A 19,898-nucleotide genomic window follows, 5' to 3' on the forward strand; every position below is an offset into this window, starting at 1 on the left:
ACATGCGGTTACTTTTGAAACCTCTGTAGGAAGCGTTCATAAACTATCATACCCAGGTAGTTTATGAATGGAGACTTTATAAACTATCTCGGTATGATTCTACAGTTATAATTACATATGCTACTGATGGTAATTCAAACATTTACTTACTTGCGATTCCCTTTCTTTTTCCGCATGTAGATTTAACATCAAACGTCCGACTGACAATACATGCAACATAATACGAAGCGGTTGATAGGAAGTCATGTGACCTACCCAGCCTTTTATGTGAAGAGTTTCACAATTTACAGGTTAAATCGTTTAATTTACAGATTTAACAAACTTTAACTCTGGCTCAGCTTAAAAAAATGATCAGTAAACAAAAAACTTAAACTTTGACTGAACGTAAAGTGTCTTGATCCACATACAAACAGGGAAAATATGAAGACTTCTGACTTGTTATTTATTCATCAGTGTAAAATTCCTCATTTCACAAAATAATTATTTTTTAAATAAGAAAATACAAAATACTGTAAGAGCAAAAGAACTAAAATAAACTAAAGTAGCTCTATGATTTTTTAAAAAACATTATTAAGACAAAACTACTACCAATATGATTAAATAATAAATGTAATAAATGAAAATCAAATAAATCTGTGAAAAAAATCAAGCAAAACTCTAAATGACACTAAAATAAAAATGATAGTAAATGAAATAAAATGAAATAAATATGTAACATTATAATCATAGGAAAATAAGACCAAATGTATAATAAAATACAAGCGTAAAATTAATAACAAATAAGAGCACAAGACAAAAAAATGAAATACGAAAAATCTGTCAAATGTACAAAATTAACTGAAAGAAAACTTCAGATAAAATAAAGTAGTGTTTTATCTGAATAAAGTAAAGTAACACCCAAATTTTTGAGTTTCAAAAGTAAAAGATGTTCAACATTTGAACTCAGAATTTTTTTTCTAGAACATTTCTAATAGTGTTGACTTTTTAAAAGTTTAACTTTTTTTTTTTTAAATTGAAATTTTCAAAAAGTTGAAAAGTCAAAAGTTTTCCAAATGTTCAACTTTTGAAGATTCCATTTTTTTCCAGAAAATTTCTGATTGATCTAGAAAGAGATTCAAAAGAAAACTTTTGACTTTTGAATCTCAGAAATTTCCTTTTTTTCCTGAAAAATTCCTGAGATTAATCTCAAAATGTCTGAAATGTTCTCGCAAATGTCCATACACAGAAATTTTCAAGTCTTTTCTTGAAAATTTCTAAGATTAATCTAAACATTCCTGAGTTTTTTTTGGAGGAAATCTACTTCTCTCAACTTCTTTCTATCTACAGTCGGCCTAATACACTGTCATGGAATCCATATATTACAATCAGTTTTATTGTTTTTATTATTAAATCCTTTTCAGACTTTTCACCCAGCAGGTTTTATGAAGTGAGACTCACTTTTTAAAAGCCAGAACATTTGAATTGTGATTATGTTTTACTGCCCCCTCTTAGTTCTCTCACTTTTACTTTTGATTTAATTTCTGTTGAATTGATAATAAAATAAATGCTGATGTATCATGTGAGTCATCTGGAATAATAAAGAAACTCCTCAAGATAAAATAGTTCATCTGGGAATAATCAGGAAGGAGAAGAGTTGATACAAGACATATTCTACCTGCTTGTTGCAAAAAATTATAACATATTAATATGCCATGTTATTTTTTGATAAATGTGTTGCTAACTTACGTAACTAGTAGCTAGCTAGCTCGATACGCTCTAGCTAGCTGAATAGATAGATCTGTCTATCTAAATACTTCCCAAGCGGAGCTGGAAAACATCGCAGGAAAGAGGAATGTCAAATTTTTTTGATACAGTAAAAAAAAAGATGTGCATAAAAAAAATCTCAAATTAACATGGTTTTGTGTAGTTTCTAGTGCAAATTAATACACTTAAAATTAGACAAAACTAACAAAAACCTCTCAGCAACATGGAGGAACTTTGAAGTCAATAATTCCTTAACATTAATGAATAAGTTCAAGTTCCACTGGCAGATTGTTTTATTTAGATATTTTTCCACGTTATAAGAAATAATCTGCCAGTGGAACTAATACTTTGTCATCAGTATTAAGGGATTATTAATTTAAAACAAGCTCCTATTTCTTGTGGAAACGTTACTTATAAATTAATTGTATTATTTCTAAAGTACAAGAAACTAGACTGAAAATACTTAGTAATATTTTGCTTTTGCAGTGCTAAAGTGTTTAGATTTTATATGGTTGGCCATAAGTAACACTTGTGAGAAAATGACCTAATCCCAGAACACTTTTCCTTTTGGTTTAGTTTCTGGTGAATGGAAAACGGTCCACTGTGATGTTGACATCTAAGAGTTAAAGTCTACCTCATTCTGAAACATAATGTCCAGATTCGGAAAGATTGCTTTTTTTAATCAGAAAATATCAGAAAACAAAAAGATCACACAGGAGGCGCAGTGAAAACTTTTAACAGATTTTTATTTTGTTGTTTTCACCTTTAAAACAGGTGAAGCAGATAAACATTTGTCTTTGTTCTGAGGCACTAGTCTGGTTTCATTTTGACCCAGCATGAACCAACTGGAACTGAAATATGAACAATGACAAAAAAACATGAAATGTTGCTGCAGAAAAACCAAAAATACAGACGGTAACAACTTTGAGCACCGATACCGTTAGGGTTGGAAAACTGACTGCAGACAGTGGGAATGTGATGAGAGCTTTACGATTATAGGTGATTGCAGTAGGTCTGAGTTTAAAAACTGGAGACGATGTCACATCGACATTATCGGGAAAGGGTTATGCGGAGTAATTGACAGGAGTCAGTGTGTTACCTGTAGTAAACGTCTTCTTACTGAAGTAGTTTTGGAGAAAAATTGAGAAATTTTAAGACTACATTTACTCAGCAGGTTTTGATGCTCAAATTAATGAAAATAATTTTTTTGTCATTCAAACTATTAATTAAATGGGACAAAAGTCAGACTTCTGTGTGACTCCAAAGCAACCCGCATGGACCTGCTGAAGAAGAACAACAGGTCCATTTCTGATTCTACAATTCTGTGTGTGAACCGAGAAATGGAATAATCATCCACACTGCAAAAACACAAAATCTTACCAAGTATTTATGTCTAGTTTATAGTGGAAATATCTTGGTACACTTAAAATAAGACAAAAGTAACCTATTAGTAACTTTTCAGCAAAACATAGGAGCTTGTTTTATAATAATGATTCCTTAATATTGATAAAAAGTACTGGCAGATTACTTCACTTATAACAAGGGAAAACCATTTTGTTATAAGTCAAATATTCTGCTAGTAGAAATAGAGCTGGGTTGCTAGGCGACAGGCTGGGCTTGGCGGGGGTTGCTAGGTAACGGTCCAGCGCCTATTGATTGTGAAATAAGTGAACATACTGGAACCAGTACTTTTTCGTCAATATTAATGAATTATTGACCTAAAACAAGCTCCTATTGCTGAAAAGTTACTTTTAAGTTAATTTTGTCTTATTTTAAGTGATATTTGCAGTAGAAACTAAATAAAAATACTTGTTAATATTTTGTGTTTTTGACGTGTGGGTGATTATTCCATCTACTGGTTCACACAGAGTCGCAGAATCAGAAATGGACATGCTGTTTTAACGTACAGTACTCCAGTGTGAGAAAACATTTCATTTATTTGTCAGATATCCAGAGAACTCTTCTTCTTCCTCCTCCTCCTCTTCCTCCTCGTCTATCCAGGACTCTGTGCAGCTGCCATCTTGTCCCGACTCTGACGGACGCATCCCATCGTCCCGTTTGCTTTCAGAGTCCATCTGGCTCAGAGGTTTCAGGGTGTAAGTCCTCAGGAAGTCCATGGAAGAGCTTCCAGAGTCCTGATCCTCCTCTACCTCGTCTTCATCACAAGCAGCTATTGAGGCGAGGGTGACGGAGAACAGGTTGATGTCTCCAGAGAACTCCAGAGTCTCCATTTTGACTTCCTCCTGCTGAGTTGTGGAGTCCTCCATTCCAGATTGATCTTTATCATAAATAAAAAGAGTTTCTGCTTTGGCCTCATACTGGTTGGACTCCACCTCCATGAAGTCACCCTTCATCACGTCGACTTTCCCACTGCTGTCAGCAGAACCGCCGCCTGTGGAAAGTTCTCCTTTTCTGTTCATGTACAGCTTCACTGCAGCCTCCTCATCGCCGTCTTCGTCCTCAGAGCTGGCGTCCCCGGAGGGAGACGGAGACATCGCCGGGCAGTTTCTGGTTTTTACCGTTTGGGGGATGATGGTGACCCGGTTGATGTCCGTGGTGCTCAGGGTTAGGACGTAGCTGTGCCTCAAAACGACCTGAGGAAGAGGAAATGAGAAGGCAGAAACAGGAACTGTAACTGGAAACAAACTGTGGTTAGAGAGCTGCAAGGGTCAGAAGTATGGTAGCAAATTGGGGCCAAAATAGATGGAAAAAAGGAATAAATTTCCATCAAAAAACTCAGAAATTTTGAGAAAACTTAGACATTTTCTAGAAAAAAAGTTTAAAAAGTCAAAAATTTGCTAAAAAATTAATTTGAAATTTTGAGAACAAACTCAGAAATAATAAAAAAAAGAAATTGGAAAATTCTGAATTTTCCAAGTTCTTTTTTGGCCTTAATATTTCTGAGATTAATCTCAGAAATATTGAAATTAATCTCAGAAGTATTATAGAAAAAGAGACTTCAGACTTCTGAAAACGCAAAGATTTGTTAAAACAACTACAAAACTTGGAAATTTCTGAGTTTGAAAAGTTGAAAATTTGCTAGAGAAAAAAATTCACATTAATCTCAGAAGTCTTCTTGAATTTATAATTTTATTTCTGGGTTTCGAAAGTTGTTAATGTGTGACATTTGAAACCCAGAACTTTTTTTTAAAAGTCAAAAAATTTTGTAAAGAGTTTTTGGGCAGAAACTTTTTTCTATCTAAAGTGTGCAGTAGCTCCCAAGTATGAAGTGTGTGTGTGTGTGTGTGTGTGTGTGTGTGTGTGTGTGTGTGTGTGTGTGTGTGTGTGTGTGTGTGTGTGTGTGTGTGTGTGTGTGTGTGTGTGTGCGTGCGTGCGTGCGTGCGTGCGTGTGTGTGTGTGTGTGTGTGCGCGTGCATGCGTGTATGTATGTAGCCAGGTAATCAGAAAAGTTACTGTTTTGTGTTTTTGCAGTGTAACAGTAAGGGTGACCCAGAATATTGACAGATGAATCATTATCTCACCATGAGGTTTGCCGGCATTTTCTTTAGTTTGCACAGGAATCCGGTGTAGCAGAGGCATAAAATTCCCATCACCAGGGCAATCAGAGAAGAAATCAAAACAGCTGTGACGACGACTAAAGCCAACAGTCCTGAAAACAATCATGGAAGGACGAGGAATTCAGTCAGACTGGAAATGCTGGATCTGCCCTCTGACATCACACTGGGATTTACTGTCTTTAAATGTCTATTTTTAAACTCAGAGGGCTGGAACTTACACTGCAAAAATACAAAATCTTATCACCTATTTTTCTAGTTTCTAGTCCAAATATCTTAGAATTCTTGAAATGAAACAAAACTAAATTATAAGTAACTTTTCAGCAAGATATAGCAAGATAATCAATAATTGCTTTGTAATGATGAAAATGTGTAAGTTCCTTGGGCAGATTATTTCCCTTAAAACGAGACTTTTAGCCATGCTATAAGTGAAATAATTTGCCAATGGAACTAGAACTTTTTCATCCATATTCAATAATTATTTACTTAAAATAAGTAAAAGTCTGAAAAGTCCATTGTAAGTTAGTTTTGTCATATTTCAAGTGTATTAAATTATTTTCAGTAGAAAGTTTACAAAAAAATATGGTTTTGCAGTGTATGTTGAAGAACTGTTTCTACTTTATAGTGTTATTACAGCATTTTCACTGTAAAAAACAAAACATTATAGCAACTATTTTCGGTCTGGTTTTCTCTTCAAATATCTTTGTACACCTTAAATGAGACGAAACTAACTTACAAGTAACTTTCCAACAAAGTCTGAGAGCTTGTTTTAAATCAATAATTCCTTAATATTGATTAAATAGTGCTAGTTCCATTGGCAGATTGTTTTCACTTATAAACAGGAAAAATGACTTAATACTAATCTGCAAGGGAATTAGCAATTTTTTCATAAATATTATTGATTTAAAACAAGCTCATATATTTTGCTGAAAAGTTTCTTGTAAGTTAGTACACCTTTAATAAGACAAAACTAAGATATTTGCAGTAGAAACTAAACCAAAATGACTTAAGATTTTGTGTTTTTGCAGTGTACTGTGCTTCATTGAACAGAATCTGTTGTGGCGGTCCAGCTCACCGTAATCTGGTTCTGAAATGCTGGTGAAGGTGCAGTTCCACTCGGACGGCTGCGTGTTTTCGTTCACTCGGGCCTTGGGAAGCACCTGTATGCAATACTCCACATCTTTCTCCAGGTTGCTGAGGATGAAGCTCCCATTATGAGCTTTCAGCTCCTGAAAATAATTGAGACATAAATCCACACGTTTTTTCTGTGTTCATCACAGCTGAGTCATGTTTTCTTTAAACATGATTATGAATCGGAGCAGCTGAACAGATCCGTCCAGACTTGACCGAAAGGTTTGGGAGTGAATCATGTTTCCTTTTTCTCCGAGCCTCATTTTAGCCCAGACAGTTCAAATGATGTGGAGCGATTAGATTCCAATTTATTCAATACATCGTTCCCACAAATCTGAACGGCGCCATCTTGGTAGGCAAATGCAGAAAGCATAGTGGCCCCATGGCCAACAAGAAGAAAATATGTGGATACTATTGACCAATGTGTGAGAGGAATATATATCTGACAAGTAGCTGATAAAGACTGAAACATGTTAGGTGAATCAGGTAAAAGCATAAGAACAGCATCCTCCTTTCCTACAAAGATAAAATCTGTAGTTTACAGTGTTGGAAGATATTTTTAACTAATCTTTGAATGGAGTTTTAGCTGTAAAGTAAAGCCTAAAAAAGAAAAAAGAAAATCCTGCAAAAAAGAGAAAGTAGAACAGAGATTGCACACAGGAGATCAGAAGGAAATATTTGCTGTATATAAGAGAAATTTGATATAAGATATGTATTTTACCTGAATTTCTCCATCATTTCCTTTCCTCCACAGGACTGTGAAGCTGAAATCATAGTGTATAGCCTTTGTGTATCGACCTAAATCAGGCATCGAAATGTTTCCCTGGATGCACGTCCCCCATCTGGCCACCGAGAGCAGCGGAGGACCAATCACAGCTTTTCACACAAGAACGAAATAAAAGTTAGTTTTATACAACACTATACGAGGGCCATTGCAGACAAAAACCAGGGAGGAGAACATTTATGGCAAAAAAAAAAAAAATCTGAAATTTTGAGATTAATTTCAGCAATTTCCTTAAATTTCTTTTTTTTAATTTCTGAGTTAAAAAGCTGAAACATTTCTAGAAAAAAAAAAACGCAGAACCTTTCTAAAAAAAAACAAACATTGAAATTTCTGAAATTCTAAAGTCGAAAATTAGCTAGAATAGATTCAGAAATTTTGAAATTATAACTGAAGGCTAGGAGTTTAAAAAGTTTAAACTTTGCTGAAAAAACTCAAATTTTCTAGAATAGATTCAGAATTTTTGAAATTATAACTGAAGGCTATGAGTTTAAAAAGTTTAAACTTTGCTGAAAAAACTCACATTTTCTAGAATAAAAACTTGGAAACTTCTGGTTTTGTGAAGTTGAAAATTGACTATATAAAACTCAGAAATTTAGATTTCAGAAATTTTCTTGAAAAAAATCTGAAATTTCAGAGTTACAAAAGACAAAAATGTTGTCTTTTGTAAATTTAAAAAACATTTAAATTTATGAGTTTGTAAAGTCATAAATTTCCTAAAATAAACTCAGAAATTGAGATTAATGACATATTTCTTTAAAAAAAAAAAAACTTGGAAATTTCTGAGTTTCAAAAGTCCCCAGCTTTTGAATTTGGAAATCTTTTGACCTTCTAAAGTAAAACAAATTCAACTTTCAGCTAAAATTGACAGATTTACTCCTTTTTTCCTTCAGCTCTGCTTGATTAGACATTTATGTATGAAGGCTTTTGTCATCTATTAAAACATAAAAGTCAAACGGAAACCGTTCCCTGTGGTTCAGTCTTCACCGATCAGTAGTGAAACAAATTTGGGCGACCTGAGCCATCCTTACATATTTTACATATTTTAGCATAGAGGAATATTAGAACCTTTATGAGGCTCAGAGTTCATATGTAGATGTTGACTTACTGTCTGCTACAGGGTGAAAGGTGATTGTAGAGCGAGGAGACGTTGTACTGTTGTAGAAAGCCTCGACAGCAATGACGTGGTTCTTCTCGGGGTTGTTCAGATTCAGCTCGCGGGATGTTGAGTTTACTGGATTACCGTTCATTTCACGTCTGCGCAGCAAAAGAAACAGCTGAACAGATACTCTCACACCAGTAGAGGAACTTTAGCGATGCTTTTGACTTGTTCTTTTTCCAGTCTGGTGCGATTATTCAGCAACAGGAATTAATTTAAAAGCAGGACGTGGCTGCACATGTTTTCGGCGTTTCAGCTGCCTGTGATACCTTGGACCACAGGACTTTTCTGTCCCCACTTGGCTCGGCATCAAAGGAACAGTTTTTTATTTTGGGTTCTTCTATGGCTTTTCTCACTTGTGGTGTCCCTCAATTACTTTATAAACCTTACTACTGTTAGCATGTAGCACTAAAAGTAGTGGGTATTCTGATCCACTATTTTACTGTTGATATTCAGATCTAGTTGCCAGTTGAGCAACATAATCACTCTTGAACTGTCTGAATTATATTAAAACTGGGTAGAAAAGGAAATGACAATATTGACCCTTTGCTGTCAGGAATATGTTTTACTTTAAATTATGCAGACTGCTGTGAAATCCTTTTTTTTCCGATTAAGAGAAATTCCCAGGATGACGTCAGATCTTCCAACCAAAGATCTTGAAAAGTGATTCATGCTGTCATTAACTCTCGGTTGGATTCTTGTAATTCGTCGTATGTTGGGTTAGATAAATCATCTCTGCATCGCCTACACACCAACCAAGCTACTAAAAGTATCTGGTTCTGGCTTCCTATTTGTTAAGCATTGATTTTAAGATTTTATTGCTTAATTTAAAGGCCTTATATTCCTGTGACATTAACATCCACACTCCAGTAAGAAAGAGCACCAATCAGTTTTTCTCCTTTGAGACTTTTAAATCTTTGCTTGCTATAATCACAGTTTATGGTGATTAGAAATTAGCATTTTGTTTAAACTTTATTTTAAAATATAGATTTCAGTAGTTTCATGCAATATTTGAATCTTTGTGGTTCCTGAGTTGTTTTTGATCACTTTAATAAATGTTTCTTATCTGAGGGGGAGAATTTGGGTCACATGCTTAAAATAAGATCCTCATGTGATGATTTAGAGGTTGATTTGGAAACAGGGTGAAGTTTAGGGAACTGATTCTACTGTAAAGTTAAACCAGCAGCAAAACATCCGGATCAAATCATATCTGATTATTTCCAATTCCAGTGATAACATTTCTTATCATGGTAAAAATAATGATTTATTGTTATTTCAATAAATTCCAAAGTTAAGAAAACCACCAAACTATCACTAACGTTCGGATTCTTGCGTTTTAATCTCCGTTCTTTATGTGGCTGATGAAAGAAGTGTATTACAAATTAATGTTTTTTAAGAGCAGTATTTGTATTTGTGAGGCTATAATTGCTGTGGAGCATAGGCCTATTAGACTAAACAATAAATCAAATAGCTACATGATTAATTAAAATGATTTTCATAATTTCCAGTTGGACAACAATAGTTAAAGAGATGCTCCCCTTTAAGAGTGAAAAGCCAACATTTTGAAAAACACTGCAAACATTTGACACCATGTATGAAGTAGTTAGTTTGCAGTAGCTGCACCTTTTGCCTGTTTTCCCCGTCTAAGCTGAGTGATGACTACTTTTCAAGTGCAATTTTGGTTATTTTGGATATTAATGTTTTCCGGTATTAAATATTCTTTAGAAATTAAAGTTTTTTCATCTTTTAGTGTGTTCTTGCATTAATATCCCATTACTATTATTATTATCATAGTTGAAAATTATCTTAGAATGACAATATTAGTTTTTATGTTACAATAATTTCTGCAACAATTTATCCTCCAGCAAAATTTGCAATCATGACAGGCTAATGACGCACACCTGCAACCATAGAGTATTACATAGTTCTTACATAGTTCTTATCACTTTTTATCATCATCACAATAATATTAATTACAGTTTTTTACTTATTTCAGTTAACAAAAATGTCTTCTCAATTTCAGTTTTCGCTATTTCTAGGTAACTGTGACACAAACAGCTGTTGAATACAGAAAATGCCATTTTCTGCCATTGTTATGGCGCCCCCTCTAGCGCAGCGCCCCTTTGCGTCACATATAGAGCACATACTTTTTTGCGCCACGACCACACAGATATTGTTTTAAAATATGGCCAACTCGCAGCTCCATTTATTTCCTTGCAGGGCAGGATAGTATTTAAAACATCTGGAAACAGTAAAATAATGCAGAAATTCACATTTTTAGTGATCAGTTAGAGATGATGGAGAACAAAAAACCGTTAAAAATGCCACATTCATCACGATTTCCATGTAAAAATGAATCACATTGTTCAGCTAGACGTGAAGCCTGAGAGGGCGAGGCGACCTGAAACCGAAACCCCATCCGGGTGGCGTTTTCAGAGAGCAGCGGGGCTCTCTGCGGTGGCAGCAGCCCAGCGAGGCGCTGCAGGGATGGAAACAGCGCTCACTGCAGGAGGGACGCCTCGGAGGGAGCCAGAAACCAACCGCCATGTGTCAGATGTTCCATCAAAGGTTCTCCAGTCAACCGCATATTTACAGACACACTAAGCTCTGAGTGAAAACGTGACCGGATTAAAAGGTCGCGGTCGACCGTGGAGGCAGAAAAACTCTCAGAAACAGGCACGATTGGTTAGTTTTTGAAGTGAATGCAGGCACAAAGCAGGCGTTTTTCACTATAGCTTAGTTTTATTTTATTGTAACGTTTTGATTGTCTAGGTTTTTAAGTGTGTTTGCTAGTTTTTATTAGTTATAGACACGTACGTGGCATGTTATTGTTTACGTCCGGGAATTTCGCGCATGCGCACAATGCTGCAGTCTGTTACCGTAGAATAATTCCGCTTACAAAATGAAACCCGGATATTTCGTATTATTAATTTAGTGCAACAGCAATGGAGAAAATAACGCAGAATAACTTTTTAAAAACAACTTAAAACCACTCATATTCATTTTTTTCTCCAAGCCACGCACAGACCCGTTGCCATGGATTGATAAATTCAAGCTAGCATAACTAGCTGACCTACTTCCGTGACCCTCACTATTTTTTTAATTAAAATTTCTCTCTGACCTGTGAAATGTGCTTGTTGTATTGTATTGGAAATATTAGTTTAATGATGCTAGTTTTAATGATGTTTAACTTTAGCGCATGTTGAAATATTAGATTGATCATGATTGTTTTGAGTAGGCCACAATTTAGGTTAGATTTAGACTCATGATTTAATCAATATCTTAATCAGTAGAGGAGTTTTCTTAGATATAATGATCACGGTTTGATTAAAATTAGTCTATGCTGTTGAGTTTTTTTAAATATTAGATCACATTCTTAAGAAATTTACGTCATATATTTCTCTGAAAATTCTCCTAGTTCATTACAGCCAAAGTAGAAAACTAATAAGAAAATATTGACTGTCATAAATGTTTTAGTAACGAAGCTGCTTATGTCCGTTTTATACGAGTTTGAAGATATTATATGAAGCGTTTACTAATTTTTCCAATAAAAATCTGCTGTTTGGTGCCCTGGGCCAGAGGAGCGGTCAGGAGAGCTCTGTGCGGTTCAGGAACCAGTTTGAGGCAGTTTGAAATGAGAAACACAGATAACTGATCAACTTTGGTCCCGTTTTCTATGAGTAAAATGTTTCCCTATGAAATGAATACATCTATTGTTCGTACCCTGGGAAAGTACGCAGGGAGGATAGCTTGGACAGCAATGAATTCATCCCTTGACCTTGGTACCACCTGCATGGTCTGTGGCGTACAAAGACCATGCAGGTGATCTGTTTGAGATCACCTCTAAACGGTACGTTAGACACATCAGACAGTAGAAACACGCCTTGATATGAAAGTAATTGAGCTAAAACAGCTGGTCAGGTCACTGGGGTGGAACTGGAACAGCGCTCTCGAAAGACGCGTCTTCGTATTTTGCATTTTTTCTCAGGTAATTGATGTTTCCTTTCTGACTTTGGTATCTGATGACCATGTTGAGCTGTTTGTGTGATTTTATGCATTTGATTGTTTGAATAAACTGGCTGATTGTGAAGTTGAATGTGACTGTATCAACAGACCTGGGGAGACGAGACAACAACGAGCAACAGGTAGAAAATATCTCGTTCTCTACAGTTGATAAGTTGTAGCAAAGTACTGTGCCCCTTTTTCTTTTACATCTCATACATTTAAGATTTTGAAAGCTAAAATATTAGCTTAGCTAGAGGACGTGACTTTACGTTGCAACAAGTAATGTTTCAATTTCCCCTGCACTTTGGTTAATTTTTAGATGCAGAAGTATCTTATTACTATTTATTATTGTGATAGTGTATTGGGTAATGAGTACTCAACAGAAGATACCATTTTTAAAAAATTATTAAATTATTGTTGAACATTTAACTGACTGGTGTTTAATCCAAACTTTTGCTGTCGCCATTTTGTGGACTAGCAGGTGGAGAATGGAGTACCGTAATTTACCGACAGCTGGCGTAAACTGCTTGTGAGGGGAAAAAAATTTTCATTAGTTTGAAAGACTAATAAATAAATTCATAAACACACAAACAAAAGACATTACATGTGTAATTTCAGTCTGTTTTAGTTACATAAATGCACAATATCAGTTACTTAGAGTTTTTTCCTTTACTTATCAGATTAAGCTTTTATTTCAATTTCTGTTATTTTGTTAGTTTTATTCAACTATAATAACGATGGTGCACACAAATAGCTCTTACACACAGAAAATGCCAACTACTAGAATTCATTTTTCTACCATTGTTATGGCGCCCCCCATCACACAGCGCCTGTACAGAGCGCCACTGCTCACATATTGAAAATACGCACAAAAACATCCATTTTATACTACTGAACAGTGGGGAATATCGTTTATGTTCTAAAAAAAAGGACCCAAATATTGGGAAATGTGTAAGATGTGGTCGTCCTGGAAACCTGACAATTTGAACTGCATACCACAAACACAAATACGGCAGCTTTAAATCAAGCAGAAAACATCTGCTCACGTCTCACTTCTTCATTCCCTTCATAAAAGAGGAACAAAATGTCCTGAAGGTTTAATTTAAAGCAACGTGTGGAAACTGGATGCCTCAGCTTTATTTTGCTTGATAAAAATCAGAGTTCAAACGCAGCGTAAACATGTTTGTGGTGCTGATTATGGTAGATAAAGCAACAGAGGGTAAAACCAGATCTAAAAGCCAAGTGAGATTACGGAAAACTGACTCACCACAGTTTATCAGTGAAAATTTGAGTTTTTAAAGGAAATTAAATGGTAAACCAATTAAGCTGAAGCTGGAGTTATGTAGCTGTCGATTAACCACAATAAAAAATCTGCAAAATGTGCCAATTTTTTAATCAGTCATCAGAACAATAAATCAATTAATCACCAGAACAACCGATTAATCGTCAGAATAAACAATTAATCGTCAGAATAAACAATTAATCGTCAGAATAAACAATTAATTGTCAGAATAAACAATTAAGCATCAGACTAAATTGATAGATTAATCAGCAACTAATATAATTGTTAGCTGCAGCTTCATTTGAACTTTTAAAATAGGCAGTTGTGAGCCTTTCAAGGTTTTAAGTATTCACAAATTTCAGCTGTTTGTGTTTTTCGGTGGTTGTGGTCATTAATCCCCACTGATACCGGGGTTCACTGTAACATGAAAATGATTGTTCAGTTAAATTTTCTGCACTTTTAAACCATGAAGGGAAAAGTACAGGGACACAAACACTACAAACCCAGAGAGTCTTCAGCTTCTTTAAGGAAATCTGGTAAAGGTGCAATGAACAGAGATGGAAGAACATGCAAAAACAACATGCAAATAATGAGAGATGAAAGTACAGCTTTGTTTTTATTTAAAGTGTGCTACAGAAGTGAAAGACTGAAGGCAGAAAAAGAATCAGCAGCTTTCAACAGCACATAAACAGCTCCCAAAATGCTGCCATTTTTAGATATAAATATATTAAAAATGTGAAAATATTAGGGAAACTTTGTCAAAATAAGAATAAATTTACATAGATTTAATAATTTTATCATTTTTAAAATCTTTCAGAAGGTTAGGATAGGTCACTTTAAAACCAAATAAGCCGCTGCTGGCCATGACCCCCAACTCAGCGATTTCATTTGGACTAGAAAATATCTATAAATAGATGCATAATTACACAACCATTCATCTTTGAAAAGCAGAAGTAGAGCCTCCTGCACAACCAACAAGAATACAGCAAGTGGTTTCTGGTTGGTGAGTCAACAAGAAGACACTTTTCTTTTCCAGAAGCCATTGTACCGCGGTAATAAAACCAGCTACACGAAAGAGCTGGAGCTCCTCTTGGGTTGCTAGGTAACGGGCTAGGCTTCACTGTGGTTGCTAGGTAACGGGCAGTGCCTGCTGATTTGTGATGCTACATTCCAGAGAGTTTTGAAACGGCTCACTTTCCAGACACCAAAAGACATGAACTTATTGACAAAAATCGTCTTCGTGTTTCTTTTTTAAAATGATTTGGCTGTTTTTAGAAACAGTATAAATGGAAATATAAAAACGTGCAGAATGTAAATTTCGAATTATACATTCCCTTTAAAAGACGAGCAGATGTTCTCAGAATCCTTGTATTCTTGAATCAGCAACAGTTTCTTTCACATGCAGCAAACTGCTTGATGCTAATTTTGCGGCTAAAAGAACAGCTAATGGATCATGAAGAACTTAAAGCTTTAAGAGTTTTTGCATAAACTATCAGAATCGACTTTATTGGCCACGTTTGTGCAAACTAACAAGGAATTTGACTTCAGTGCCACTTTCTCTCAATGTACGGATGTTTTTAAGATAAATATATAAAAATATATGGGATAACATTTTTCTATTTTTGTGAAAATATTTGAATATACATCATTTCACAAAGAAGATTACAACCAGATTGAATCAGTGCAAATATAGGAGGTAAAAACAGCTGTCCAAGCCTGGGTTGCTAGGCGATGAGGGGAACTCTGCCGGGGTTGCTAGGTAACGACAGGAGGTTTTACGGTTAGGACCAGATATAAAGTCCCAAACCACTTCCTTAAATGAAGAGCTCAGTGTTTCCTTACAGGAATAATCTGCAGCGTTGTTATTTTTATGTTTATTTTAATCACAACAGCGCCAGTAAAGCTGAAGAGGCAGGGGATTTATTTTGTGGGCGACTCTGGCATGAGGCGCGACTCGAAGCGTCTGAGCTGGTTCTTCTTCATTTCACAGGAGCTCAGACGTCTGCGAGGTTTCTCACAGAAAGAGGAAATCTGTCCGTTTGTGAAAAAGCATCAGGCAGCAGTGGAAACTCCCTCTGAAACACCGGGGGGAGTTTAGAATAATGAAGAAAAAAAAAGCTTTAATTTGACGCATGGTTCTGTTTCTGTGGAACTACGATGGGTTAAACTTCGAGGTTGGTGAAATGTCACGCATTGTTTTACTTTATGCTCTGAGAGGAAACAAGTCAGCACTGAGATGTTTCCTGTAGCAAAGAAAAAATGTTGGGGAAAAAACAAACTTCCATCTGTGTTTTATCTTAACAAGACAGAAAATATCATTAAACATGCAAATCCTATAATTTTCTGCAGTCATAACAAAATAATAAAAATAAACAATCACCAAGTTTTCCCTAAGAACGGATCAATATCTAGGAATAAATGCAGCAACAAGCCATGACAGAACCTCTACCGTGTTTAAGTTACATAAACAGAACAGGCTTGCAACTAATGAGTATATTAGAAACTAATTAATCGATTATTCTGATGATTAATCGGATACAGAAATGGCAAATTCTTCAGAATTTTCATACAATATTAGAGATGCAATAAAAGATACAAATAAACAGTTCAATTCCTTTTTCAATTAAGAAAACAAACATTTTATTGCCTAAAATGCAGTAACACAGCATTCCTTTTTGTAGATTTGAACTGGGTGAAGCTAAAGCATATTTATACAGAAGGGGTTTTTATATATTAAATGGAAAATGTATTTTTGTGCAGTTTTTGCTTAATTAAAACTCTGAACATGTTGGGATTGTTCAGTAAATATCCTTTTTTTAATCAGAATATATCAGTTACTGATTAATCGATTACTAAATTAGTTGATGATTATTTCAATAAACGTTTAATCCTGACTAATCGTTTCACCCATAAAACAGAATTTTTTTTAAATTCTGAAATTTCTTTCTCCTGCGGAAGAGGACTGGGGCCACTGGAAAAAACCTGAATTATTACTTTATTCTAAGAATTCTGACTTTTTCTCCTCAGAATTTTAACTTTAAATGTAAAATTCTGACCTTTTTTTTTTTTTGCAGAATTCAGACATTTTCCCCCTCAGCATTCTGACGTTTGGTAGAATCTGACCTTTTTTTTTGTTTTGTTTTTGCATAATTTTGACTTGTTCCTCAGAATTTAGAATTTTTTTTGCAGATTTCCAATTTTTTTCACAGAATTCAGATTTTTCCCCCCACATAATTCTGACTTTTTTCTAAATATTCTGACTTTTCATAGAATTTGACTTTTTTCAGAATTCTGTATTTTGTTCCTCATAACTTGACTTTTGACGTTTTTTTTGGTAAAATTCTGACTTTTTTGCTAAATTTGAACTTTTTTCACATAATTCCGACTTTTTTCCTCAAAATTCAGTTTTTTCAGTATTCTGACTTTTTTTTCTCTCAGAATTTTGACTTTAATCTTCTGTGATCAAAAATCTGAATTCCTTTTTTTCAGTGGCTCTAATTGTCTTCCATACTTTCTGCATTCTTGATTTCAGAACAGAGCGGTACTCCAGTATGTTTTGGATATAAATTTGTTGTTGCTAAAGCAAACGGGAGCAAACCAGTCTCACCAGATGTTGGGGAGGAAATGACATTTCAAAAAGACACTTCCAGGGATTACGGGAAAATCTGACTATGAGGAAAGTGGGATTAATTACCTGTTCTTATATATCCGGAACTGCGTCCCTGGGGGGCTGCCAGGTCCCGGATCCCAGCGCAGGACATGTCTGAAGTTCAGAGACTCAATCCTGAGGTTGACCGGTGCCGGAAGGGACGCGACAGCTGCGGAGAACCGCAGAGACACCTGAGTAAAGGTAACAAGAAGAGCAAATCCACCTGGATCACGCACTTTCCTCACCTGAAGGGAGCTGAAGAATCAGGAAGATTAGAGGAAATGGGTTCATTCTTCAGGGATCCGATCATCAGAAAAAGTTCACAAAGCCGACAGCTGATTTTACAATCACATCCTGAGGATTAAAACGGTCCGAAAGTTCGCAGAGACTCTAACCCGTCCTCATGTTTACTGGAGAACCGCTTCCCAGTTAAAAACAGAACCAAGAGTCAAATATCGACTTAAACTGGGAACGACTCACGGAGGTCATGTGTTCAAACGGGGCGAGTCATCACAGCTCAGAAAGAAAAACGAAATCTTGTTCAATAACAACAGCCGCTCCTGAATGACGAACACATGAACTGTCCAATGCCATTTACACGCCTGCTTCCGGCCCGCCTTCAAAATAAAAGCTTGTTTCAGACGTGAAAGGTTACATCAGCCTTCAGAATAAAAGTATGCTCTCATAAGCTTCAGAAAAACGTCAATTTTTTTTAAGTCAATAAATGCATTTTTTATTTTTGTAGTTTATTTGTGCTGCACAGAAATGTAGGATAGTGTGTTAGACCCATAAAAAAGACTAAATAATAAACAAAATCAGAACTTTTCCTGAATAAAAGGTGAAAATTTGCTACAAATCAAAAACATATTGATTTATCTCAAAACCTTTTGACAAAATTCTGTTTGAAAAGTTGATTTTGTTTTACTTTTGAAACTCAGAAATTTCAACGTTTTCACTAGAATTTTTTTTAGATTAGTCTTAAAGTTTTAGAGTTTTTACTAGAAAATTCTGAGAAATTTCTGAGATTTTTTTTATAGAAAATCTTTAACTTTTCAAACTCAGAAATTTTCTTTAATTTTCTAGAACATTTCTGAGATTAACCTCAAAATGTCAGATTTTGGGTTTTTTGTGTGTGGAAATTTACTTTTTTTTTTTAAAAAAATCTGAAGCGGTCTTAATACGCTGTCATAGAAATGTAATGTTTTGCTCCTAAAGGCAATATAAGGATTTCTTTTAAATTAGGAGAATAAAGTTATGACAAAAGTCACATCAGCAGGTTAAAGTCGTAAAATTACAAGTAAAAAGTTTTTGTTTTTAATTCGAGTTAAGCTTTGATAAAGTTAGCCAGATCTGATAGACTGTTGCTCGCAATCGTTCACTAAAGTTTGAAATGATTCAAAGTTATTATCTCCAATTGATCATAATTTGATGCTGACATTTTAAAAATAATAATTATTTCCTTAATTTAAAAACCGGACCCGAAGCCTCTACGAGCTGCTCAAGATTTCTCATTTTACTGTTCTAATTTACAGCATTACTTCTTCTTTTTGCTAGTATACAACCTTATTCTGGTAATTTTATGACTTAGTTCTCCTAATTTTATCATGTGTACAAACTTAAGGCCTGTGGGCCAAATCCGGTCTGCCAAAACTATTTCGGGGCCACAGAAATATAACTTCAAAATTAAAGTTATTTGCTTAAATATTATTTTATCAGTCAAATCAAATCTGTTTTTTATTTGCATAGCTAAATTACATCTGGAAAAAAGATGAATAACAATTTTTAGTTATGAAAAGTTTGGATGTTTCCTTATTATTCCAAAGGTTTTGTGGCCATAATCAGGTTTGATATAACAGCTTTTACTCTTTGGCTCATAAAGTTTAATGACTCGTCACACGAAGTGTTAAATATTAACCGACGCCATAAACTTTATCATTCACAGCCAATAATTTAAATCATTTTACATAAGATATGAACTGAAAATGCAAAGCATAAAATCCATCAACACAAAACAGGAATAATTAAAATGGAAAATAGAAATGTATTGATGATCATTTTATTGTTATAACTGGTCCTTAAGAATCTGCTTCGGTTTAATTTCACTTGTGTTTTTTTTCCCTATGAACATATCTAAAATGTAAAATTTTGGTCACAAAAAAACATGTTTCATTAAAAGGAGATTTTATTTTGTCTGTAATAATTTTCAAGGAGATTATAAAATTATTTAAATAAGAAAAAAAGAATGAAATATATGCAAATATTTGTAACATGTAATAAAAGTTCAAAAAACAAACACAAAAATGAAAGTGAATATTTACTTTTTTTTCTTATTATTCTTTCCAGTGATTGTTGTTATTTTAACACGTGGTTTCCTTTTGAGGTCGGGACTGATTATGTTTCTTCATTTTTTAACCTTTTTGCTGCCCCCTGGTGGCGCCACCCGTCCACTGCAGCCTGAAAGAATATGAAGGATTTCATTTTTTAATGCTGGTGCGCCCCCTGCTGTTCATGACGGGAGTGAAAAGTTTATTTTCCAAGATTGAAATCGTAGAAAAAGAACAGTGTTTGAACTTTATTAGAAAATCTGGAATCAAGACATATTTTCAATTTATTTTGGTTGTAACAGGGCTGCT

General features: G+C 34.8%; 1 protein-coding gene across 1 annotated transcript; it reads right to left on the bottom strand.

Annotated features, from left to right (window-relative positions):
* Positions 1–2,472: 2,472 nt before the first annotated feature.
* Positions 2,473–17,826, bottom strand: LOC106904585 (interferon alpha/beta receptor 2-like). The gene is made up of 7 exons (XM_014968999.2): positions 17,511–17,826; positions 17,311–17,434; positions 8,279–8,427; positions 7,111–7,265; positions 6,334–6,487; positions 5,226–5,353; positions 2,473–4,337 (listed from the first exon to the last, which is right to left on the bottom strand). Exons 1-7 carry the CDS (start codon positions 17,554–17,556, stop codon positions 3,675–3,677), a joined length of 1,419 nt encoding a protein of 472 aa, XP_014824485.2. The 5' UTR covers positions 17,557–17,826; the 3' UTR covers positions 2,473–3,674.
* Positions 17,827–19,898: the final 2,072 nt, after the last annotated feature.

This window comes from Poecilia mexicana, unplaced genomic scaffold (assembly GCF_051168715.1).
Source record: "Poecilia mexicana isolate PSO_F unplaced genomic scaffold, ASM5116871v1 scaffold_2, whole genome shotgun sequence".
NCBI classification, from domain to species: Eukaryota; Metazoa; Chordata; class Actinopteri; order Cyprinodontiformes; family Poeciliidae; genus Poecilia; species Poecilia mexicana.